General features: G+C 39.7%; 1 protein-coding gene across 1 annotated transcript in view; it reads right to left on the reverse strand.

Moving 5' to 3' along the window:
* ca11.S (carbonic anhydrase XI S homeolog) overlaps window positions 1–22,378 on the reverse strand; it is a 133,873-nt gene that overhangs the window by 52,937 nt on the left and 58,558 nt on the right. Inside the window, exon 2 of the mRNA XM_041571559.1 lies at window positions 16,146–16,220. Within this exon, the coding sequence (XP_041427493.1) occupies window positions 16,146–16,220 (75 nt within the window). The remainder of the gene's footprint in view (window positions 1–16,145; window positions 16,221–22,378) is intronic.

Genomic DNA, 22,378 nt, shown 5'->3' on the forward strand with positions numbered 1-22,378 from the left:
TTGTCTTTTTTTCAACTATAACTTTTTATTGTTAGAAAGCAATTGCAGTGGATCACACTGTACGTATAACCTCCCCATTCCCCCAACCATACCACATCGAAGGGATGCCACTAACCTTTGTCAAGGGATGTCTATAAAAGATGCAGTATGCTGATAATGTTTAACTTGGCATTTGGTATCATGAGAAAATCTTTATAAAACTAAGGATCCATGAGGATAAAGACCTTAGACCTTATGAAAATGTCACTTCAGATAACATCTTGCAACCCTATTGCTTCACAGATGCCATGAAACTCATTTCCTTTTATCCTAAATCTAAGCTTATCTAAGCATGATAGGAATTACAGTTCAGCAACATATGCCCTGCAGCAGGTAGCCTGTCTGAATTGATACCCACATTCACTTGTAAAGGAAAGAAATGCTGTGGGTTTGACTGCATTGTGGACTCTACTTCCATCCAACCCAGTAACGTGTGGCTAAAACAAAGCATACATATTTATTTTGTCGTGCTCATGTATACACATGAGAGAATTCTAAAGTCAATTTACGGGTCCTTTTTTCAAATGAATATGTTTATTGCTAGGTCTTGCAAGCACATGTACATCCATAATATTTGCAATATTACCCCGTGCAAGACAGAGAAGCTACAATTCCATATACGCTTAAGCCAAAGCCTCTTCCTAAGTCCACCAACCCCAATGGAGCAGAGCTGCTTAAATATTTTATAATTAGCCAGATAAGCAAGATTTAAAGAGCTATTAATCCCATTCCCAGGTCTGATCATCAACATGTGAAGCATGAATATTGGCATCTTCAACATGATGGAGCTGGTATTTGTTAGGGTAATATTTTTCACTTTGCTAATGCAGGGATTGCAACTGGCAAGCCTGTGCCCAACGGTTGGCTAAGAAGTTAACCTGACCATACATGGGTGCTGATTTGGCTGCTTCGGACTAAGCTGGCAGCCTATCCGCTATGTATTGGACCTCCACAACTTCCTGAATGACTCCTCTACCCCTTCCTAACAGATTTTCACTATCTATTGGGAAGGTTTAAAAATCCCTCTGGGTTGAGGACCACATTGGCTCATTAATGCTTTCCTCTTCAAAAGGCCTGAATTGGCCTTCATCATAATCTGATAAGTGGGCTGAGGGCCAAATGATTAGCTCAATATGGTCCATCATATAGGTGCCAATTTCAGGCAGTGTATCGGGTGTATGGCCGCTTTTAGTTAGAAATGACATGAAATCCAGGGCCCCAGTTTAGGTGGAAAACAGTCCCTGGCATCCCTACTTTTACAAATTGGTATCTTTTTTGAAGAGCAGTTGACAGAGAAGAGCAAAGGATACTGATGGATCTCCACATTACATAAAGATGTAGCTGGTGCACATAGCCATCAAAAGTCTTTCAGGAGTGATTCTAAGGCAGAGTTATTGTAGTGGTTTCACTCTCCCTCTTTCAGGATGTACCGAATGTAATAACTTATGTAATAAGTGTTCACCATTTTATAGGAATGTGCGTCGAATAGTCTGCCTGGAACACATTCTCAAGCCAGTTCTAGCAAACTTCTGTATTTTAAATGAGCAGCATTGTCAAATGTCAGGGAATTTATTGATAGTCTTTAAAAATAAAATCACATTTTCATGCTATAAAAATGTAAAATCTAAGTGAATTTTTTTTTTTTTACATTATAGACACTCTGCAACGGTTCTCAGAATGTACTGCATTGTAAATCCCTTATTTATAAGTTGCGTATTCACCCATAGGTCTTTGCAGAGGATGCAAGGGCATTATTTGAGAGTCAATGAGAGAAAGTTAAATCTAAAAGCAACTGAAACACCAAAACATTTTAAAGTTATGAAAATATCGTGTACTGTAGCCCTGCACTGGTAAAACTGATCTGTTTGCTTCAGAAACACTACTATAGTTCATATAAACAAGCTGCTGTGTAGCAATAGAGGAAATTGAAAAAAGGCTATAGGGCACAGTTTAAATAGAGGATAACAGATAACATTATGGTCAACAGAGCTTATCTGCTATCTGCTGTGTAACCTGAGCCTTTTCTCCTTTGAATGGCTGCCCCCATTGCTACACAGCAGTTTGATTATATAAACAATAGTAGTGTTTCTGAAGCAAACACAGCAGTTTTACCAGTGCAGGGCAACACTGCATTATTTTACTTTAAAACACTTTCAGTTTTTGATGTTACTGTTCCTTTAAAGAGGTTTTTTTTGTGTGTGAAATGTGAAAGTGTAGATTTCTTTCTAAGAAACATTTGTACTGGTGGATAGTTTCAAGAAAGGGATGGATATATTTGTGAGAAATGTAAAATAACGGATTGGTTATTCTGGTGCAACATTGTTCTAAGGAAAAGTCTATGATTACTATTTTGGACAGAAAGTGTTTGTTCCTCTTTTGAGACAAATTGGAGATACCCGCAGCTTTGTCCTTCCTCTGGATCAGTTAGGATTTACTTGAGTAAAATATAAGATGCAGTATATCTCTTTTTAAACTCATCTACTATGTATCTGTGTCTATTTAGTGCTGACACAGTTTATGCAGCACGTTCATAAGATTTTTTGCATTTCAATGAGTCCCTGCCTGGTGGCGCTTACAATTCAAGTTCCCTATTAAATTCGCTCATTGCACACACAGTAGGGTCAGTTTCATCAGGAGCCAATTAACCTGCCTGTGTGTTGTGAAGTGTGGAAAGAAACCAGAGAACCTGGAGGAAACTCACTCCGATAGAGGGAAATGATACAAATTCCTTGTAGGTAGTTCCCCTATCAAGATTAATCTTAGGAACTCTGGGCTGAAAAGCAGCAGTGCCAACCACTGAGCCACCATACTGCCAGTACTTATAATTGCTTAAAGGAAAACCAACCCCTTATTAATAAAAACCCCCACCCTACATAGACACCCCTCCTGCTCCCCCCAAGCCTAGGTGTAATCTTCAATAATAGCCCCTAAGTCTTTACTTACATCTCTTTGCAGAGTCAGGGCAGCAGAGCTCATAGGCGCCATCTTCTTCTCTTCAGTCTTCTTCATGAAGTAAGCGATGTATCGGCGCATGCGCAGTTGGAGCAGTCTTCCGGTTTTTCACAACTGCGCATGCGGCGAAAGTGACAGAAATTGCCGAATCGCTGGAAGAAGACCCGAAGATTAACGAAGAGCCTAAAATGACGCTCGTGAGCTCCGCTGCGCTGAATCTGCAAAGAGAGGTAAGTAAAGACTTTCCGAAGATTACACCTAGGCTGGGGGAAGGGAGCAGGGGGGTCTATATAGGGTAGGGGTTTTTATTAATAAGGGTTTGGTTCTCCTTTAAGGAAGCTAATTCTTCTATTGCTCTTAGGGGAGAATTTTTCTCATTGTTTTAAAAATAAATATTCAGCCTAACTTCCAACCATGATTTGGCTTAATTTACTAAAAAATTCGAATAAAAATTTTATGATCTCAACTTTTTGTCATCCAAAAAAGCACAACCGATTTTCGAATGAAAAGAAGCACCAAACAGCCCAAACCCCTTAAAAATTATGAAGGGACCATCTGCCATTGACTTTTTGCAGCATAATAAATCTTGAAACATTTTAGTTTATTTTTCTTAAAAAATTCAGACTTTTGAAAAAATTTGAGGCTTAATGAATAGGCACCTTAATCTCTGTCCAGTTCTCTAATGAGACAGATCAGGGGCGTAAGTACCGGGGGAGCAGGGGGTGCAACTGGGCCAGGGCCCGCACCCCCACAGGGCCCCCCGGCAGATCACCATGCGCTGCAGCCGGCTGGAGTCGGCTGCAGACGCAGAGAAAAATCGCACGGAGGAGGGTGGGGGCGGGCCCGTCTGCACGGCCCGCACCAGGGCCCGCCCCCACCTAGTTCCGTTACTGAGACAGATACAGCAACTAGTGCAATTAAAAATTCATCCTCTCTTTTTTTATATTCTTAGTCCTACTGGCAGCATTCAGAGATTCAAAAACATTCAAAAACATTAGATTTGGAAAGTCGAGTATTGCCCTTAAATCCTCATATTTGTAATTTGCTAGATTGTAAACTCTACAGAGCAGGAATCTCCTTCCTTGTGTTCCTTATGACACTTAGCTCTTAATCTTTAATGTACTGTACTGTAATGACCCCTGTTTGTTCTATGAGTTTCCTGTACTGCTGTACAGTGCTGCGTAGTGATGGGCGAATTTATTCGCCAGGCGCGAATTCGCGGCGAATTTGCGCGATTCGCCGCCAGCGAATAAATTCGCGAAAAAAATTCGCCGGCGGCAAAAAAAATTTTTCCGAAAACGGACGCCGGCGTCAAAAACGGGCGCCGGCGTCGAAAAAACGGGCGCCGGCGTCAAAAAATTCGCCCATCACTAGTGCTGCGTACATTAATAGTGCTATATAAATAAAAATATATGTACATACATGGAAGATATATCTTTATTAGGGTGCCTGGGCCTGAAAGACTGAAGCAGGGCCATTTGGGACAAAGACATTCCACTGGTAAGACTGAAAATATTAACGTTAGTATAAATGTTTAAGGAAAACAATGAAAAAATGATATCACTATGAATAATGATATCACTAGAAAAATCCCAATATTTCAGTTTCTTGCACTAGATGAGTTCCTGCATGAGATTATGTTGTGGTGCCATGTACAGTCATTATTTCTACAAGCCACAGACAATTGACCCATGGGTTCACTTCTTCCTGCTGTGCTGATTACTATCATGGAGCTGATTCACTCCTTTTGCATTTGAACATTCTAGCAATCCTCCTTTCTTACACCTCAAACATCAGCTGTAGGTCGTAGGTAGTCAACCTGCAGCACTAAACATATCCCAGAAATACATTATCATACCATTAACCATAACCTAAATTGTCAAATGTTATAGATGAATGTGCTGCAGCCCCTGCCTTGATGTCAGTACACAGGGTAGAAGTAACTATTCTGTCTTGTACCCCTGTATATCTTGTACCCCTATACATCTGGCACCCAATATGCTCTCTACAATAAGCAGTTCCCCTTGTTGCAGTAAAAAGTATAGACCTTTTTAAGAAGTCTTGTCATATGTTCATTAAGGTAGTGGGTTTCTTAATTTTTTCTCTGTTATTTCACCCATTCCACGCTGCAGTATTCTACCGGCCATGGCTCCTTCTTGTTCATCTAGTTCCTTATTCCTTTCCAAAGTTTTATTGGTAACAGACAATACTGTATATTGTTTCACTTCTGTAGATTGTCTTGAGGAAAGACCATTCTTATGGCACTGTGATGAACTGAATTCAACTGAAGAAAAAAGTGAAGAATAATTATATAAATAGCAAAGGCATAGCTAGTTCTATGCCAGATTTTATTTCACATTTTGACTGAGACGATCCTCTTTTCTTTATTTCATTTTTCTGCATTTACTTGTGTCACTTTTTAGCTTCTCTCCCTGCAGAAGATTCATTCCACCTTTTAACTCTCACACACCATCTTCCACCCTATTCATATTCCTCTATCTCTTTCCCTTTCATTCTATCTTAACATCTCCCCCTTCTCTCGCTGGCAGCCCAATCCTTCCGAAGACACATTGCTGCCTTTTTACATCAAACAGAGCCGAAAGAAAAAAAATTACATCTCGGTTCCTATTAAACATAAAGATAGACAGATGGAGAGGGAGGTGTGGAGGGATAAGAGAGACAGAGAGGGGACACTCAGCATTGATTTGAGAGAAATCTGGAGTTATTTCCCATAGGTCGAGGAGCCCTATAAATCTTTAACTGGCTGTGTGAGTGTATAGAGAATATCTGTGGGGAAAGCACAGCTAGAGATAGCAGGCACAGCTGTAACAGTAACCAACACTAGTGATGGGCGAATAAATTCACCAGGTGCAAATTGGTGGAGAATTTCTGCATTTCGCCGCCGGCGAATAAATCCACTGCATCAAAAAAATGTGGGTGCGCGTCAGAATAGTTGCGTGCATAAAAATTGTCACGTGTCAAATTATTCAGACGCCCATTGACTTTAATGTATTTGGAAAAAATAGGTACGCATATATAAATTGTTGCGGACGTCTAAATTGATGTGCGTCAAAATAATTTTGACTCCCATTGACTTCAAAGCATTCAGAAATCGCCCATCACTAACCAATACCCAAGAGTAGGCAATAACCCACTGAAATCTGACAGTTATTGGCAGACATGCATAAATTCTTGATCAAAACTCAGACATAAGATGTGTAGAAAGTTACATTCCTATAGGCTGTGGAATTTTGCTAGTTTGGGAACAAAAGTATTTTCAGTCTGAATGCACTGGAACAATAACATCATGCATGGAACAAGAGAAGACTTTTCTTCTGGATTCATGTACAAATGAATGGAGGCGGAATCTTACAATTACAAACTAAAAAAAAAAGAAACACTTTTATGTTAAAAGTGTCACTGAGCTTATTTCTGTGCTGGTTGCTGAACAGAGGCAGAATTAGATATAATATTTTTTTTCTGGGCATTGGAGTGCAAATCTTTTTTTTCTACCTAGATATAAAGGAATGTAAAAGTTTAAATAACTTTCACGCCACTGGGCTTTGGTCATGCGGATCCTTAAATAAGTTATTGGATTTTTCTACAGATCCTTGACTGCCACATTACCTGGGGTCATAAATTATTTAGTATCCCCATCCTCCAGCCTATGGGGTGCAGGTATAAATAGAGGTGGATTTCTGCAGCTATGCTGGTACTTTGTCAAGATAAGACGGTGAGCCGCATACACTCAATTTATGCAGTTGGGGAGCTTACCCCATTTATTGCTTCACCAAAAGTATTAACGTTTCGCAGGGGCACACCCTCCCTTCATCAGAATGAGAACAGCTGCTTTAGGAGTGATATGATAACTATGTATAACTATATAAGGGGATCATATAATAATCTCTCTAATACTTGATTTACTAGTAGGTCTTTTCAGCTGACACGAGGTCACCCATTCCGATTAGAAAGAAATGAGGTTCCGGCTAAATATTCGGATGGGATTTTTTACAGTGAGAGCTGTGAAGATGTGGAATTCTCTCCCTGAATCAGTGGTACAGGCTGATACATTAGATAGCTTTAGGAAGGGGTTGGATGGCTGTTTAGCAAGTAAGGGAATACAGGGTTATGGGAGATAGCTCATGGTACAAGTTGATCCAGGGACTAGTCCGATTGCCATTTTGGAGTCAGGAAGGAATTTTTTTCCCCCTCTGAGGCAAATTGGAGAGGCTTCAGATGGGGTTTTTTGCCTTCATCTGGATCAACTGGCAGTTAGGCAGGTTATATATAGACTTAAAAGGTTGAACTTGATGGACGTGTGACTTTTTTCAACCTAACTTACTATGTAACAACGATCACATACGAAAAAATGTTGACGATACTTCATTACTTCTCTCTATTTGCTGTAAATGATGAGTGGAGCAAATAGCAGCCTAAATTCAATATGTAAATACTTTGGGATAGTTTTTCCCAAATGCTTTAGAACATATCCCTCTCTATGGCTTATTCTTTCTCTGCCCATCCGTCAGTACATATACTGTAGCAGTCTTCATTCAGCAGATATTGGAGCAGATGCAGTGCTTTTTTTAAAAGTTACTTTCCTTAGGTATTTTCCTTGGGCGAGATAAGGGGCGTGTAAACCCAAAAATAAACATGTAAATGTAATTCTAAGCAGTTTTTCAAGATACATTAATGGCACATTTCCAATGTGAATCTGTCTATCTCTTTCTACTTGCTGCCATGTTAGTTTTGACTTTTGAAACAGTGGCAGAAGGCAACAGACCTGGGAAGCAGCTTGCAAGGCTGACATCTGCTGCTTTGTTTCAAGAGACAGACTAAGCAGTTTCTATTGCTTTTTACTTTTATAATGATTGTATACGGCAAAGTTGCTTAGAATGCCATTTCCCTTCATTAGGCAATTTTTATGTTTGGTTTTAAATCCCTTTCAGTTTGGTCAGAATTCTAGAAATGATATAATGTCCAATTAAATGTCACATGTCCAGCGACAAACATACTAAAAAACATTAATATGAATTGCTGCGGCATTCCATATATATGTAATGGTAAAAAAAAGTCTATACAAGCATGGGACCTGTTATCCAGAATGGTCAGGACCTGTGGGTTTCCATATCAGGATGTTTCTGTAATTTAGATCTTCATACCTTAAGTCTACTAGAAAATTATGTAAGCATTTAATAAACCCAATAGGCTGGCTTTGCTTCCAATAAGGATTAATTATATCTTAGTTTGGATCAAGTACAAGCTACTGTTTTATTATTACAGAGAAAAAAGGAAAGGAAATGAAAAAAGGATTTTTTTTTTTTAAACATTAGGATTATTTTATTATGATGGAGACAGCCTTTCCATAATTCACAGCATTCGGCATAACAGATCCCATACATATACTGCATTTCATTTGCTCGTTTGCTGCCTTTTACTGAATAATCCATTCTCTATCAATAGGCAATGTAATCAATAGTCCAATAGAGATACCGACACCAGGAAATAATCTTTTTTATTATCTTTTATAACATTGTCTTTGAATGCTATTTATGAATTTGACATAAAAGTGTTTGCCAGATGCTTTTACATCACCTTTCTTACCCCCATGTTTCTCTATTAGGGGACTGCCATATTTGTGCAGCAGGAGTCCGTTAGTATTAGAATCTCTAAGTGACAGGTTAAGAAGGGACAGTCAGGTTGGCAAAACAGTCAGGTTTAGGAACTTTAAGTAATAATTACTTACAAAAGCAGAACTATCAGCAAAAAATGATCAATGTGATCTATATGTAACTTTTAATGTAGATTAATATTTTCACATGTTCACATGTGTGCTACTCTTCCAGGAACCCATTTGTAATCATGGGTAGTGATGGGCGAATTTATTCGGCAGGCGCAAATTCGCGGCAAATTTGCGCGATTCGCCGCCAGCGAATAAATTCGTAAAACGCCCGTGAAAATTCGCCCGAAAATTTTTTTTTCACCAAAACGGATGCCGGCGTCCAAAACGGGCACCGGCCTCAAAAAAACGGGTGCCAGCGTAAAAAAACGGGCACCGGCGTCAAAAACAAAACGCCGGTGCCGTTTCACAAATTTTTCGCCGTTTCGCAAATTTTGAGGGAAATTCGCGAATTTTCCGGCGAAGCAAAACGGCGCAAATTCGCCCATCACTAATCATGGGGCCCCATACTACTAAGTTAGCAGCAACACCCAGGGGGCACCAACTATTAGGCCGCCATTTACCCTGGTTCCCTGGGAAGAGGGCCCTTCCATCAAATAGAATGGGGACTTAATGGAAAAAATGCCATGATGACAAATGGACATGCCCCTGGTCAACCCTGGCCATGCCCCATTATACCAAAAGCTGTCCACTCCTCTAACAAGCCTGCCCATTTTCGATCCCATTGCTTACACTTTTGTGACTCTTGGGAAGGGTTACCATCTCACCTCTTAAAGTAAAACACATGCTGTAAGTTGGATGCACAACTGCTCACAAATTATTGTTACATGCATCCAGCTTACAGCATATGCCCCTGAATTGATAACCCCATTGATAGAAGCCATGCTTCATAGAAAAGAATCAGCAGGTATAATTTACTGGTAAGATTTTAGAAAACATACACCTCATTGGCTACTATGGGTTATGAGATGCAGGCAAACGCAAGTCTTTTTATTACATAACATGAAACAGTAGCTTGCTATGGAGTTTATGTATTAAAATATCTGTTGTTGTGTTTAAATGCATTTGTCGGAACAGATTCTGTATCTAATTGTATTTGTTTCCTTCTAGAGTCTCCCACTCACTAGTTGAAATGCGCATTGCTAATTACTCCTTGTCACTGCACTAGGGAAGAGGGGGACGAGCGGGAAAGGGCGGTTTCATTAAATATTAAAGAAAAGCACGTAGAATAGACTAGCAATGTTTTTGTTATAGGGTTGTCCAATCTCCCAACTCCTCCCCACTCAGTTTAAGGGGCATGGGGCACTCAGGGTAATATGTCTTTGGGTGAAGGCTTTGCATGCGGGCACATACCGTATATACTCGAGTATAAGCCTCCAAAAACTGGTAAAGATTATTGACTCGAGTATAAGCCTAGGGTGAGAAATGCAGCAGCTTCTGGTAAGTTTCAATCAAAAAATTGAGGGTTTCTGCTCCCATTGGAGGTACCAGCGTCTCGTTTTTGGATGCCGGCGAATATTCTTGGAGATTATTCTTGGACGCCGGCGATTATTCTTAGAAGCCTGCGACTATTCTTGGAAGCCTGCGACTATTCTTAGGCGCCGGCGACTATTCTTAGACGCCGGCGACCGTTTTTGCGCTTGACCCGAGCATAAGCCGAGGTTGAGTTTTTCAGCATATTTTGAGGGCTGAAAAACTCGGCTTATACTCGAGTATATACGTTATGTGTCAACTCAATTTATTAGGGAAGATTATGGATTTTTAAAAACCTAAATATTTTTCACTTCAATCGGTAACATGATATTAGGTCTCAAAAAATACCTTTGGGTCATTATCACCCTAAACCCCTGTGTCTTAATATTATGTCCTCAGATATCAATGGGATACAACTCCCAGCATGTTTAACCCTTGATTATGGTTGGCGTTGGAGCCACATCAAGGACTATAATGACATGGTTAGTTGACATTTTTTCAACCAAAATGCAACATTTCCCCAGATTTCCAAAGTAATTGTGAGCACACCCAAAGTTGCATGCTTCTAAATATAGATGTTTTAAAAATAGCTTGCTCAAATTCATAGCACCAGGGACAATGTCACTTAGGATGACAGTGGGCGGATAACCTAGAGAAGGGTCTCCAAGCTTTTTTACTTGTGAGCTACACTCTAATGTAAAAACTGTTGGGGAGCCACACAAGCAAGAAAAAAAATCCTAGGGGATGCCAAAACTGAGAGTTTAAACCCATATGGACTGTTAGCCTGCTGGAGACTCTGTTGGAGTAAACCTGTGTCTTCATGTCTCTAAAACTTGAATTTAAGCCAGGATTTTCAAAAGGGGAGTGGAGAGCAACATGGTTGGGGATCACTGACCTAGAGGATATAAGGCAAGCAGTAGTTGCAAGTAGCATTTCTCCGCCAGCTAAGAAACACCGGGGCAGTTTCCAGTGGCTCAGAATGACTCCAGTGTGACTCCAGTGTGTATATGTGTGCAAAAAGCACAGAATTTGTTATGTTATTTATGCCCATAGCTGAATTAATTGAAAACATAAACAGAATTGTGCTAAGGAAAGACTCTATGTGAAACAGAGCAGTTGTGGGGTTCACACAAACATTGCATAGCTCAGATATGTAAATCAGAATATGTTTGGGTTTAGAATCTCACAACACATCTTCCTGCTTCACTTCAGCTCAGTAGGCATTGACTCACTTTATTTGCTTGTGGTTATGCACACACAAAGATGCATCTTATTGGCCCATGTAGACTAAGGTTCCTAGGCTAAACATCTAGAATATCCAGCTGGAAGGGATGCAAGAAGTTTGCAATAACAACATGTATTTATTAGACATGCCCCTGTTTTTTGAAGTGATATCTGCTCTGAAGTAGAACAGATTGGGCTGGCTGGGCAATCTTGTCGAATGAGGATCTCAAGGGTCTGCAGAGGCATCACATGTAACCTGATTGTTGACCATGGAATGGATCGGCCCTATTTGGAACACAACTTGGGTGTCCAGATCAATCAAAGATCCTCTTATTTGCCAACCCAACCTTAGAGAAGAACGAAAGCTTAACTAAAGAAGTAGGCTATAAATGTTGTGCATTATTTTTGGGCTTCTGTATCAGCCCAAGGCTTCTCAACAGCTGCTCAAAGCCCACTGAGCATGTGAGTGTGACAGACACTTTCCAAGATGGTGACCCCCTGTGACAAGTTTGAAGTCCTGGATCATTGCTGCTATTGGGAAGCTGAAACTTTAGGCTGGTTTAGGGTTTAGTTCTTCTTGAAACCAGTGGCGTAACTAACGGGGGAGCAGGTTGTGCAATTGCACCAGGGACCGCCCCCCCGTGGCACACCAGAGAATGCTTCTAGCGCTTCTAGAGGGGTGCACATCCTGCGCTTGGGCCCGGAATCAACTAGTTGATGAAAACATCATGTCATATAAAGAAATCTTTCAAAAGGAAAGGCTTCCATTTGGACAGCTGTTCTACACCATCTATAATGTCAAAAAGTAAAAAGAATAAAACATTGTCAAAATGTGTGCTAACTCAAGTAACATTTTTATCCCAATATCAATGCAGTATGTTCTTAGCCCCTAAAAGCTAACTCAATTAAATTATACTGCCCCACTTGCAATTCAGCTTGCTGCTTAACTCCTTGTGCTCCTCATTCTCCCCAGGAGAGATCGAAATATCTTTTTAGCTGCGGATTCATGGGAGAGAAAGGATGGACAGCCATGACTTGGGAGCAGTTAAGGTAGGCATACACTGGTCAATACGGTTTGTTATCCAACTGGTCAGTTTGCTGAACAAACGGATACACAGTATGGCCACTTTTCCACTGTTCTGTTTAGAACGTGAAGAAAAGCACCACACACAGGTCAATATCAGGTATACATAGTAGGGCCGAAATAGGCTGTGACAAACAGATGCCATTTAAATTACTGCATACATAAAGGGCACAATATCAGCCAATAAGTTGTCATCATTTTTATAACAACTGACTGCATTTGATTTTTTAAATGAGTGCATCAATATTAGAACCTTTCTAGTTTTTTATATCAATTTAAACAATCTGTTATTTTTCTGCGCATCGATCCAATACACTATTTTTGATCCAGAGCAGTTGAATTTTGCATCTCACATTTCCGTTGCACAGAATATACACATGCTTCTGTATCTGTTTTCCCAACTTCAGGCTTTGCTGCTGTTTTGTTAGAGATTATCCTCTTCCAGTTTATCTTCTTTAAAGCTTCTGTGGGCTGATTAAATTTTACCTTTGCAAAATGTACTGACATTTTTATCAGACAGTAATACTGTTGGTTTAACATTTGATCTGGGGCCCCCTACCTCTTAACACGGTTACAAATGCAGTAAATAAAAGCAAAGTCTTGTCAGTCATCCTGAAATAGCCTAAAAGCAGTTTTTAATCTCAGCTTCCAGAAGGAACACCTAGAGAAGCAAATAAGTACACATCTCAAATGCTACCCTGGCTTTCCTTCAGCATCACCCCATCTATCACATCTGCTGCTAAGGGGTCATTGCCTGCACTCTTACTCTTGTGCCAGATTAAAAATGCACCTGTGCCCATGTACTGCACCAATGGAACCAGCCCATGAATACAGTGTAAACTTATCACATTTTATTACATAACCCCCTAAGGGCTTAAAGGGCAAAAAACATGGAACTGCATAAATGAGGTCCTCATATGTTTGGGACCTTCTATAGGAATGAGAACTAATAGACCTAGTTATGTTTTAAAAATGTATCGGACTCAAAGATTATTTTTTGGTACAAAATAGATTATGTTATAGTAAATATATTTGATGGTACGTTCTTTAGTCTTATGATAGCATTTTAAAACATCTGTACCAAAAGGGTGGGGAGGAATTTGGAGTGAATTCAGCCCATGGTTCAAGCCCACAATATAATAGTAATGCCATAAATCCCAGTGGTTATGCAAATATAAGAATAACCCCTGCAGCAACTATAATTACTCTGCGACAGAAGGGTAACAAGGCCCAGACCAATCACAGCCTACTGTGAATAAATCTATACAGAGACAAGGTCAGGAAAGTTGAAGAACACGGTGACTTGACAGGAGAACAAGGATCAGCCATAGTGATGATAAACACACAGATTACGAAGTGAGCCCCATAGAGAACTCTATGTTACGAGATTCCTTTTGAGCCAAAAGAAAGATATCAAATCATAAAAAAAGAATGACAGCCTCTGTTCCCAGCCCAGGCCCTTTGAAGAAATTGTCTCCAGTTGATAAATCAATCTGACTTTTACTGGAGCAGCGGTGTGTCCCTCCTCGATGGTGGTCTGGGAATATGCTGAGAAATAGTCATAAAGTAGAGCTGATGGATATCCTTGCTAAGTTAAATATTTACCAACTGGCTAAATTCTGTTTTTCTTCCCCAATAATCACTGTATAAAATATTTAGGTGGTCCTGTGTTCCTGCATTGGGCACTGTTATTTCTTCAATGCAGTATTTCCTAGTTACAATCCATCTATATATCCTTTATCCCTTTAAGCAACCTTTGGTCAAAAACCAGAGCCAGCAGTTATAAATAACATCTGATCTTAATAGAAAAGCATTTAGGACTTCTCTTTGTATTTTGTCGGGGGCCTTGTATTTTGGCTGTGCCGGGTGCAGTCACTTTAATAAGCAGAGCAGGACTTCCCTTTGTATTTTGTCTAGGGATTTATATTTTGGCTGGGTCGGGTGCAGGCACTTCAATAAGTAATGCAGCAGTGGAGAAGCAGATGCTCTGCCTTCAGGGCCTTTCTGTGTTTTCAAAATCTGACCAAAACCAGGTACCTTTCTGGTAAAAGAATTTGCATTGCAGAATTGTGCTCCGCATGGAGAATTGGAGAATGCCTGAACTGTAGGACTAGTGGCAATTGGACTTTATTGTGAGCATCACTACATATTTTGGGAGTGTGGTTTGTAGGGGGGATCAGAATGGTTCTGGTCTGGCACATCCATTAAAGGAGAAGGAAAGCTCCAAGACAGTTTATTGCCAACATATTAGCCATAATAGTGCAAGCTAGTATACTATATTTATTCTGCAGAATGTTTTACCATACCTTTGTAAACAGCTCTCGACACTGTCTCTGTTTGTTTAGGATAGACGCTGTCATATAACATTGGTGTGACATCACTTCCTGCCTGAGTCTCTCCCTGCTCACTTACAGTTCTGAGCTCAGATTACAGCAGGGATGGGAGGAGGGAGGGGGAGAGGAGCAAACTGAGCATGCTCAAGCCCTGCCCTGGAGGTTTATGCTGAAAACAGGAAGTCTGATACAGAAGTCCATGTGTACACAATAGAAGGAAAGAAATGTGGTGTTTCTTTTGACAGAGGACTCAGAGCAGCATTGCTTTGAGGGTTTACTGGTGTATTTATATAGACCTTTCTGATAAAGCTTACTTAGTTTTAGCCTTTCCTTCTCCTTTAAAGTCATAAAGACTCATTTACTTCTACTTAAGGTGAACAATTATTCTTCCCCTTTCCCTCCTTCATTGAGATTTGATTGTTTGGCCAATCAGTTTTATCTGACCATCTGCACAGTGGGCAAATCCCACAGCCAACTTTTCTATAAAGATGAAATGTATTGTATGTAGACCTGTGACCCCAGTCAGCTGACTAGTTTCCTATTAGTTGCCCACCGCCTTTTCATCACTTCTGCCTCAATCTTTCCTCTAGTAATTTCAGCCACATGCCACACCAATATGGCTGTATTTCATATGTCATACATTCTGTACAGGTATGGGATCTGTTATCTAGAATGCTGTGGACTTGGAGTTTTTTTTTTCCTTGTAATTTACATAGGTAACATAGTTAACATAGTTTGGATCACCATGTCCTAAAGGTGATGCTCACCTTCAGACAAAAGTCTGAAAGTGAACAGTTTTTTTTTAATGAATCTGTACCAAGAAATTCAGCCCTTTCGCTCTCCAATTACCCATCCAGCTTGGTTTCCTGTATCTGCCCCCTGCACAGTGCAGAAAATCCTGAAGCGTTATTGAGCATGCACCTTCTTTCTGGTTATTTTGCAAATTAGTGATCCGATTGTCTGGCACAGTTAGTCGGATCAATGACATGCAAGTTAAAGGTGTATGCGCAGTAGCACATGATGCCGAACTTAGTACTTTATCATCCTATCTGCTGGGTCCACTGTTGCAAGTAGAGATTTGGCGACCCCCCCCCAGCTGGGTTACATTTGGAGATTTCTTTAGGGCTGGCAAAGAGCTAAATATCTTGGTAATGCTTGCATTTTTGTGATGGCCTTCCTGTAATTCTGAGCATTCTGGATATCAGTTTTCCAGATAAGAGATCCCACATCCATATTAATTTTTCATTCTTGTCTTGGCAGACAACTTAAAAGTCTGCAGCATTACATAAATATCAATGACATGTCACATATCTTGAAATCTTACAGGCAAATATGAGATTAAGAGATGATTTTAACATACCTGGCACAAAGCTGCCTTGCACAGCTTCCTTGTAGGCCCACCAATCTTCATATGTCTTAGCTGGACTGAACTGTGCTGAGATAGGAAGAGAAAGATGTCAATGTATTTACATACATGGCTTAAAATACATATATCATCTATATCTTTAGCTATCTATCATCTATGTATCATCTATGTATCATCTATCTATCATCTATGTATCATCCATCTATCATCAATCTATCATCTACCTACCTACTGATAAACATGGTAGGGTCATGGTAATGGGTATTTTTTCAGTGTAAAATCCTCAAAGCTACATATACAGCGCATATGTTTGCACAGAACAACTATAAATAAATAGGTAGAGGCAATAGCTACACAGGTCAGTTTTCAGATTTGGTTATGCTGTCCATGTATGTTCTTTAGACTTTTTAGGTTTGAGCTTCCTTTAAGATTTGACCTTGGCTAGCCTTTATATGAAGGCTGAAAGCCATTAAATCATAGTTCCAAATCTGACTCAAGTTCTACCTAAAAATTGTGCTTGCAGGAATTTCTATAACAGAGAATGTTATCCCACCAGTGTCGGACTGGCCCATCAGGATACCAGGAAAACTCCCGTTGGGCCCAGGTGTCAGTGGGCCATTTTGCTTCTAACCATTTGGCCTATTTCATGATCATTCCCTATTTCTTCATGGGGGAAAATGCTTAATAATTGAAATATATAGTAAGTAGATATAACAGACTAGAAGAATAAAGAGGTTGAGTGAGGAGAGGAGGAATAATAGTTTGAAAAGTTGGCCCATGGTCTAAGGTTTTCTGGTGGGCCGCTGGCATTGCAGTCCGACACCGTATCCCACAATTTCACCCTAACTGATCTTCAGGCTGGGTCCCCAGCTACTGGGCTGAAACAATCAGTTATCATTGCCGTTACCCCCCAGGCCTTTCCATTCCCTTCACATCCTCATTGCAGTATATTGGTCTGAGCCTTGTATTATTTTCATACTAATTCATCTAGAAAGTACATGATAACAAATTATCCAGCTACTCTATTTCCTCGTTTACCAACATTACTCTTTAGCACATACCTGTGTTTATTTTCAGCTATTTTTCGATTACTTTATAATGACAGCAATTTTATGATGCACTGATTTATTCTGCAGCCATTTTTCATGACAAGGATAAAAAAAAGTAATGTATGGATGTAATCCTCATGTGCAGCCCAATAAATCTAAATCACCTGCTAAACATCACATAATAAACCTTTATTCTTAAAGGAGAACTGATGTCACAATAAAAAAAAAGCTTAACATTTTACAATAACAATGTGTTGTGTTATGTAAAATAGCAGAAAAATGTTTTACTGTACTGATTGAAAGGTTATTAGCACTTTTTTGCATGGAGCGCAAACAGAAGAAGCCCTATCTTTCTCTATGACAGGGATATTAGGGTGGTTATTTATCAAAGTTCGATTTTATGTCAATATTTTCTGAAAAAAAGGCTTATTTATTGATACACTTTCCTGAAAAAAATCGTGAAAAATCAGATTTTCAATATTTTTCCCTTTTTTTTTCATCCGACTTTCACGATTTTCCACCCGAAAACTCAGATTTATTATTTGTTTTTTTGGGGTATTGCGCGAAACCCAGCGCACATCAAAACATCATTGAGACTTCTACCATTCACATATATGCAACCTCGACAGGTCTGAGATGCCTGATTTTATGTTCAGACTTTTACATCCTCGGGGGTTTAATAAATTCCGAAAAATTTGTGACTTTTTAAAAGTCCAATTTTATATAAAAAATAATTTTTATAATTTTCCGTTATTTTTACATTCGGAGTTTAGTAGATAACCCCGTAGACGTACAGTCAGTATCAGAGTCATGAAGCTGGATCAAATACACTTTTCAGAAAGGCTTATTTACATTTACTACACTGCTGCTTGGAGATGCCTGCAGCTGATTGTCGAGACTGAAAAAGATAAAAAGCTTGATTTATGAATGCAGTGCCTAGAGCAAAGTACAATTTTCAGGCTCAAATTGCTATGGTTTTTTTTACCCATAAGGTAGTGTTTTTTGGGGGGTTCTTGAGCATTGTGATTTAGCAGGACCATGATTATAAGGAGTAGCAAGCAAGAGCCAAGCAAATTAGACAAGATTGAAATGTAAAGACTACAGAGAGTCAAAAGATGAAGAGAAATGCTGCATATTTCGATTTTGTAGGGCAATCTTTGTACATGTCTGGGAAGGTGAGATGTGAGTAAGAGTAGAGCGAGTTAGTAGGAGTTAAAACAAGGAAGGAGGAATGGGGACATTGTGAAGTTTAAAATTGAGCAGAATTTAGAGAATATAAGTTCTCTATAGTCCCAACTACAGTGAGAGGGTGAATATGGGCACAAACATAAGCCAACGGAGGATGTTGGAGAAAGGAGTTTGGACAAAGCCGGTACATTAGGAATTTAAGGGTGAATTGTGGCTGCATATGATTGGGGCATGGGCACCTTCTTGCACTCCTTGAAGGAAAAAGTGCCAGTGTATTCAGGAGCCTTGTACTTAGCACTTTGGGCAGCTGTTTTGCATTAGTTTCATGTACAAGGGTTCAGCTTGGACAGAATCCAACACATGATAGATAAAAAACACATTTTGTTTTACAATGTCCACTGTACATATATAAGGTCCCACATCTCATCCTAACCATGAAGGAGGCAAAGGTGATACTGCTGAAGAACAATAACCGTGGAAAAGAGAAGGAAAGGCAAATGATAGAAAGGTGGAAAAACTTGAGTCAACTGACCATAGTTGGCTAAATTCCTGTAGCCAACTATGCAGAAAATGTTCACTATGCTGCACAGATTTGTGTTACCTTAGATTTGTTCTTCTTCTGCTAAGGCTTCATAATCAAATCAATCACAACTGCAAATTAATCCATGAAGGCTCCGCATGTTAAACATATCTGTGATAATGTGCAGACACAAATGGCAAATATGCTAAATACATGCATTGGATGCTGGGACCAGTCATTGAGCTTTGCAATTCTAGAAGCTTCAGTTTGGCTCATTGTAATTTTATAATCCAATTTCTCCTAGAATATGAAATGCTTTTTAACATGTTTCTTCATTCTTTCAGACTTCATGGTGCTGTGCATTCATAAGCCTAATAACGGTGCAGCCTATAAATGGTATGTATTGCATATAAATGGCAGGTAAGTAGGTTGTAAAGCTTTTTTAATGAAAACAAATATATAAATCTATAGCCTGCTGGAAATCTAATGATGTTGAGCAGCGCAGAAAATCATTTTTGTGGCTTTTAAAAATGATTATTTTTATTAATGGAAACGATTTTTCATAGTAATACATTTCTTTTCCCCTTACAATGTATTGGCGATAGTTTTCTTTTCAGAAAGGAAGAAAGAGAGAAGGCTGTTTTTGTTTATATAACTATGTATCTTTAGTTGCATCCTACAATTCATGTACATAGCACTCCACATAGGCAGCGAGCAAAAGAATGAAAGGGAAAGAACAGTGTATTCATCTCTACACATCTGCAAAGCTTACTTCAATGGCATGTTTTATGGATGGAATGTATAATTGTGGCCGGGGCCGCCATTAGAAATCACGGGGCCCCGTACAACAACATTTTTGGGGCCCCCTGGACCCGCCCGCCCTGACGCCCAAGCCCCACCCCAGATCCCTGCTAGAATGCAAATCGTCAGCAGGATGGCACTTCATTTTCCAAAGACGCCCAACGTTTCCTTGTGAGGCAACTTTGGGTGACTTCAGAAAACGAAGCTTTCCTAGTGCCATCCCGCCGTTGATTTACATTTTAGCCGGCTGGAAGGCAGTTCGGGGAGATTAGTCGCCCGAAGAAAAGGAGATTTGCCGCTGGGCGACTAATCTCCCCGAATCTTAGCGTGTGTCACTGCCCTCAAAAGTCTTCAAAATTTAACTGATTTAGAATTATAAAAAAACCTGTTCAAACTCATTTACAGCAGGGCCTTATTAATGTTGCCTGAATTTCCATTTCTTTTATTACTACTGAGCTGAGTTATGAATGTCCAGAGGTCTGATGATGCCTGGAGTGCTGCGCATTATTTAAGAGGTGCAGGTAAAATAATTGTTGCAGTTTTTTCCTGACTGGAACATAACGTAATCTATTCAGAGTCCTCGCTTTGTGCCCTCTTATTTGCCTGGCAGCAATGAACAATATGAATATGCTATGTTTTATCACCAGGTTCTCAGTGTATAGTCACAACACTGAACAGAAATGACAGAATGGTACATGTTTATGTATGCGTTCTGTTTTATTAATATACTAGGAACTGCCGCTAATATGGGAAGATCGTCTTTGGATTTAAGGTTGTATGCAGGTACAAGAAAGGGACAAAATAATCATGGCTAGGTCTGAGGATAGCCTTGTGTCAGTATTGTCACACTTTTTTGAGAGCCAGCATATGATGTACAATGAGCCGTGCAATCACAACCTTTCGGTGGGACTATATATAGCCAACAACATTGATTTTTCTCAAACTTTGCTATTAATGCATTGCAGTTAACCAGGAATGATAAAATCACTGAGGCATTCTTCATGCTGTTAAATGAACTGTGTGGGATCATCTTCCCATAGAGGTGTATTAACTATTAATAATGGCATAAATACATTACTAAGTATTGGTGCCCAGCCTTCTTGTTACAAAAGGGGACAGGCCAAATTAGCAGTGCTATTGTACATCCTCATGTTTGCATGGGCTTTTATGGCACAATTCCTAACTGCTGAGCAGCACATGTCCATCTCCAACAATAATCAGTTTGAAGAAAGGATTCATTTATGATTGCAAGTGCAATGTGCAATCTCAGATGCCATTCACCAAAATACAGCAATTTCCCCCCAGCATAATTTGCAGTTGTGCCCAAAGTGTTAAATGCATGGAATATTTATACCTGTTTTGAAGAATTGAACTCAAGTTGCTGTCAGTTGGGATTACGTCATTTTTGGTGCTTGCAATAAAAACAACCATGTTCATGGTTCTGCAGTGTCAGAAGATTCACTTGGGGAATGGGACAAATGCCAGTGTCGGACTGGGGGACTTGGACCACCAAGGTTGTTGCCTCAGGGACCCCACACACCCCCATCTCTGCCCCAGCTGCAACCCCCCAGTTCCCTGCACCAGCACCAGCACCAACCCCCCTATGCCAGCCTCACCTTGAATGTACCTTGAGTTTACTTTTTGCTGATGTGATTGCGGTTAATGGGGTTAGACAGGAATGGGGTAGGACAGGGAGTTGCACACAGTGTCTCGCCAGGGAGCAGATCTCAGCCTTGTGAAACTCGAACAATAATCTGGCCGATGAATAAAAACATTTAAATACTAAGACACTCACCTTAAAGGATCAGCAACATAAAAAAAATTTGTTAACATAGAACACAAACACAAATTAAACTGCTAAATCTCTAAGTCTTTATTAAGAAATAACTTACGGAAACTCGCTTGCGCTCCTCTTCAGACAAGGCGACACGCCGACGATCCATTATGCAGCACTTGATTTCTTCTCCCTGGCTATCTCCTATAAAGAAAGCAGGGAGGAGAAATCGAGCGCCGCACAATGGATCGCCTTTTCTGAAGAAGAGCACAAGAGGAGTTTCAGTAAGTTATTATTTTAATAAAGACTTAGCGATTTAAAAGTTTAGTTTGTCCTTGTGTGTTTTTTTCCGTTCTATACTAACGAATTTTTAAAAAAAATAAAAATTGATGTTACTGGTCCTTTAACATGGCTTGGTTATTATCAAGTACAGTTCTTATTACAGAAACAAAAAAAAGCAAATCATAGTTCCATAGGTAAGTTGCACCAATGTCCAATCAATCACAAATAAGAAATTGTTTTTCTAAATTAGCATTTCTGTATTTCAGAGCTTTCTTGATTTTCTTGATTTCTGTATATCTGTAATTAGAGGTTTAGGCTTACTCGTCCGTCAGAATATAGATAGAAATAGGGTTGCTACCCCTGTGGTTTTGAACTGGACATCTCAGTTTTTTATATGTACATATATGTATACTGTAGATAGAACAGCAGTCTTCAGCATGAAACATGAAACAAATGTTCTGGTTCTTTAGCAGTAATACTACAATTATTCTCCATACTAGTACAAGGTTCAGACCTTATATTTACCTAGTTTATGAGGCACTCTTGAAAAAGAAAAAACAGGTTTGATGCTGTATTTAACTTTGAATAGTGATGGGCGAATTTATTCGCCAGA

Source organism: Xenopus laevis, chromosome 7S (assembly GCF_017654675.1).
Source record: "Xenopus laevis strain J_2021 chromosome 7S, Xenopus_laevis_v10.1, whole genome shotgun sequence".
Lineage (NCBI taxonomy): Eukaryota > Metazoa > Chordata > Amphibia > Anura > Pipidae > Xenopus > Xenopus laevis.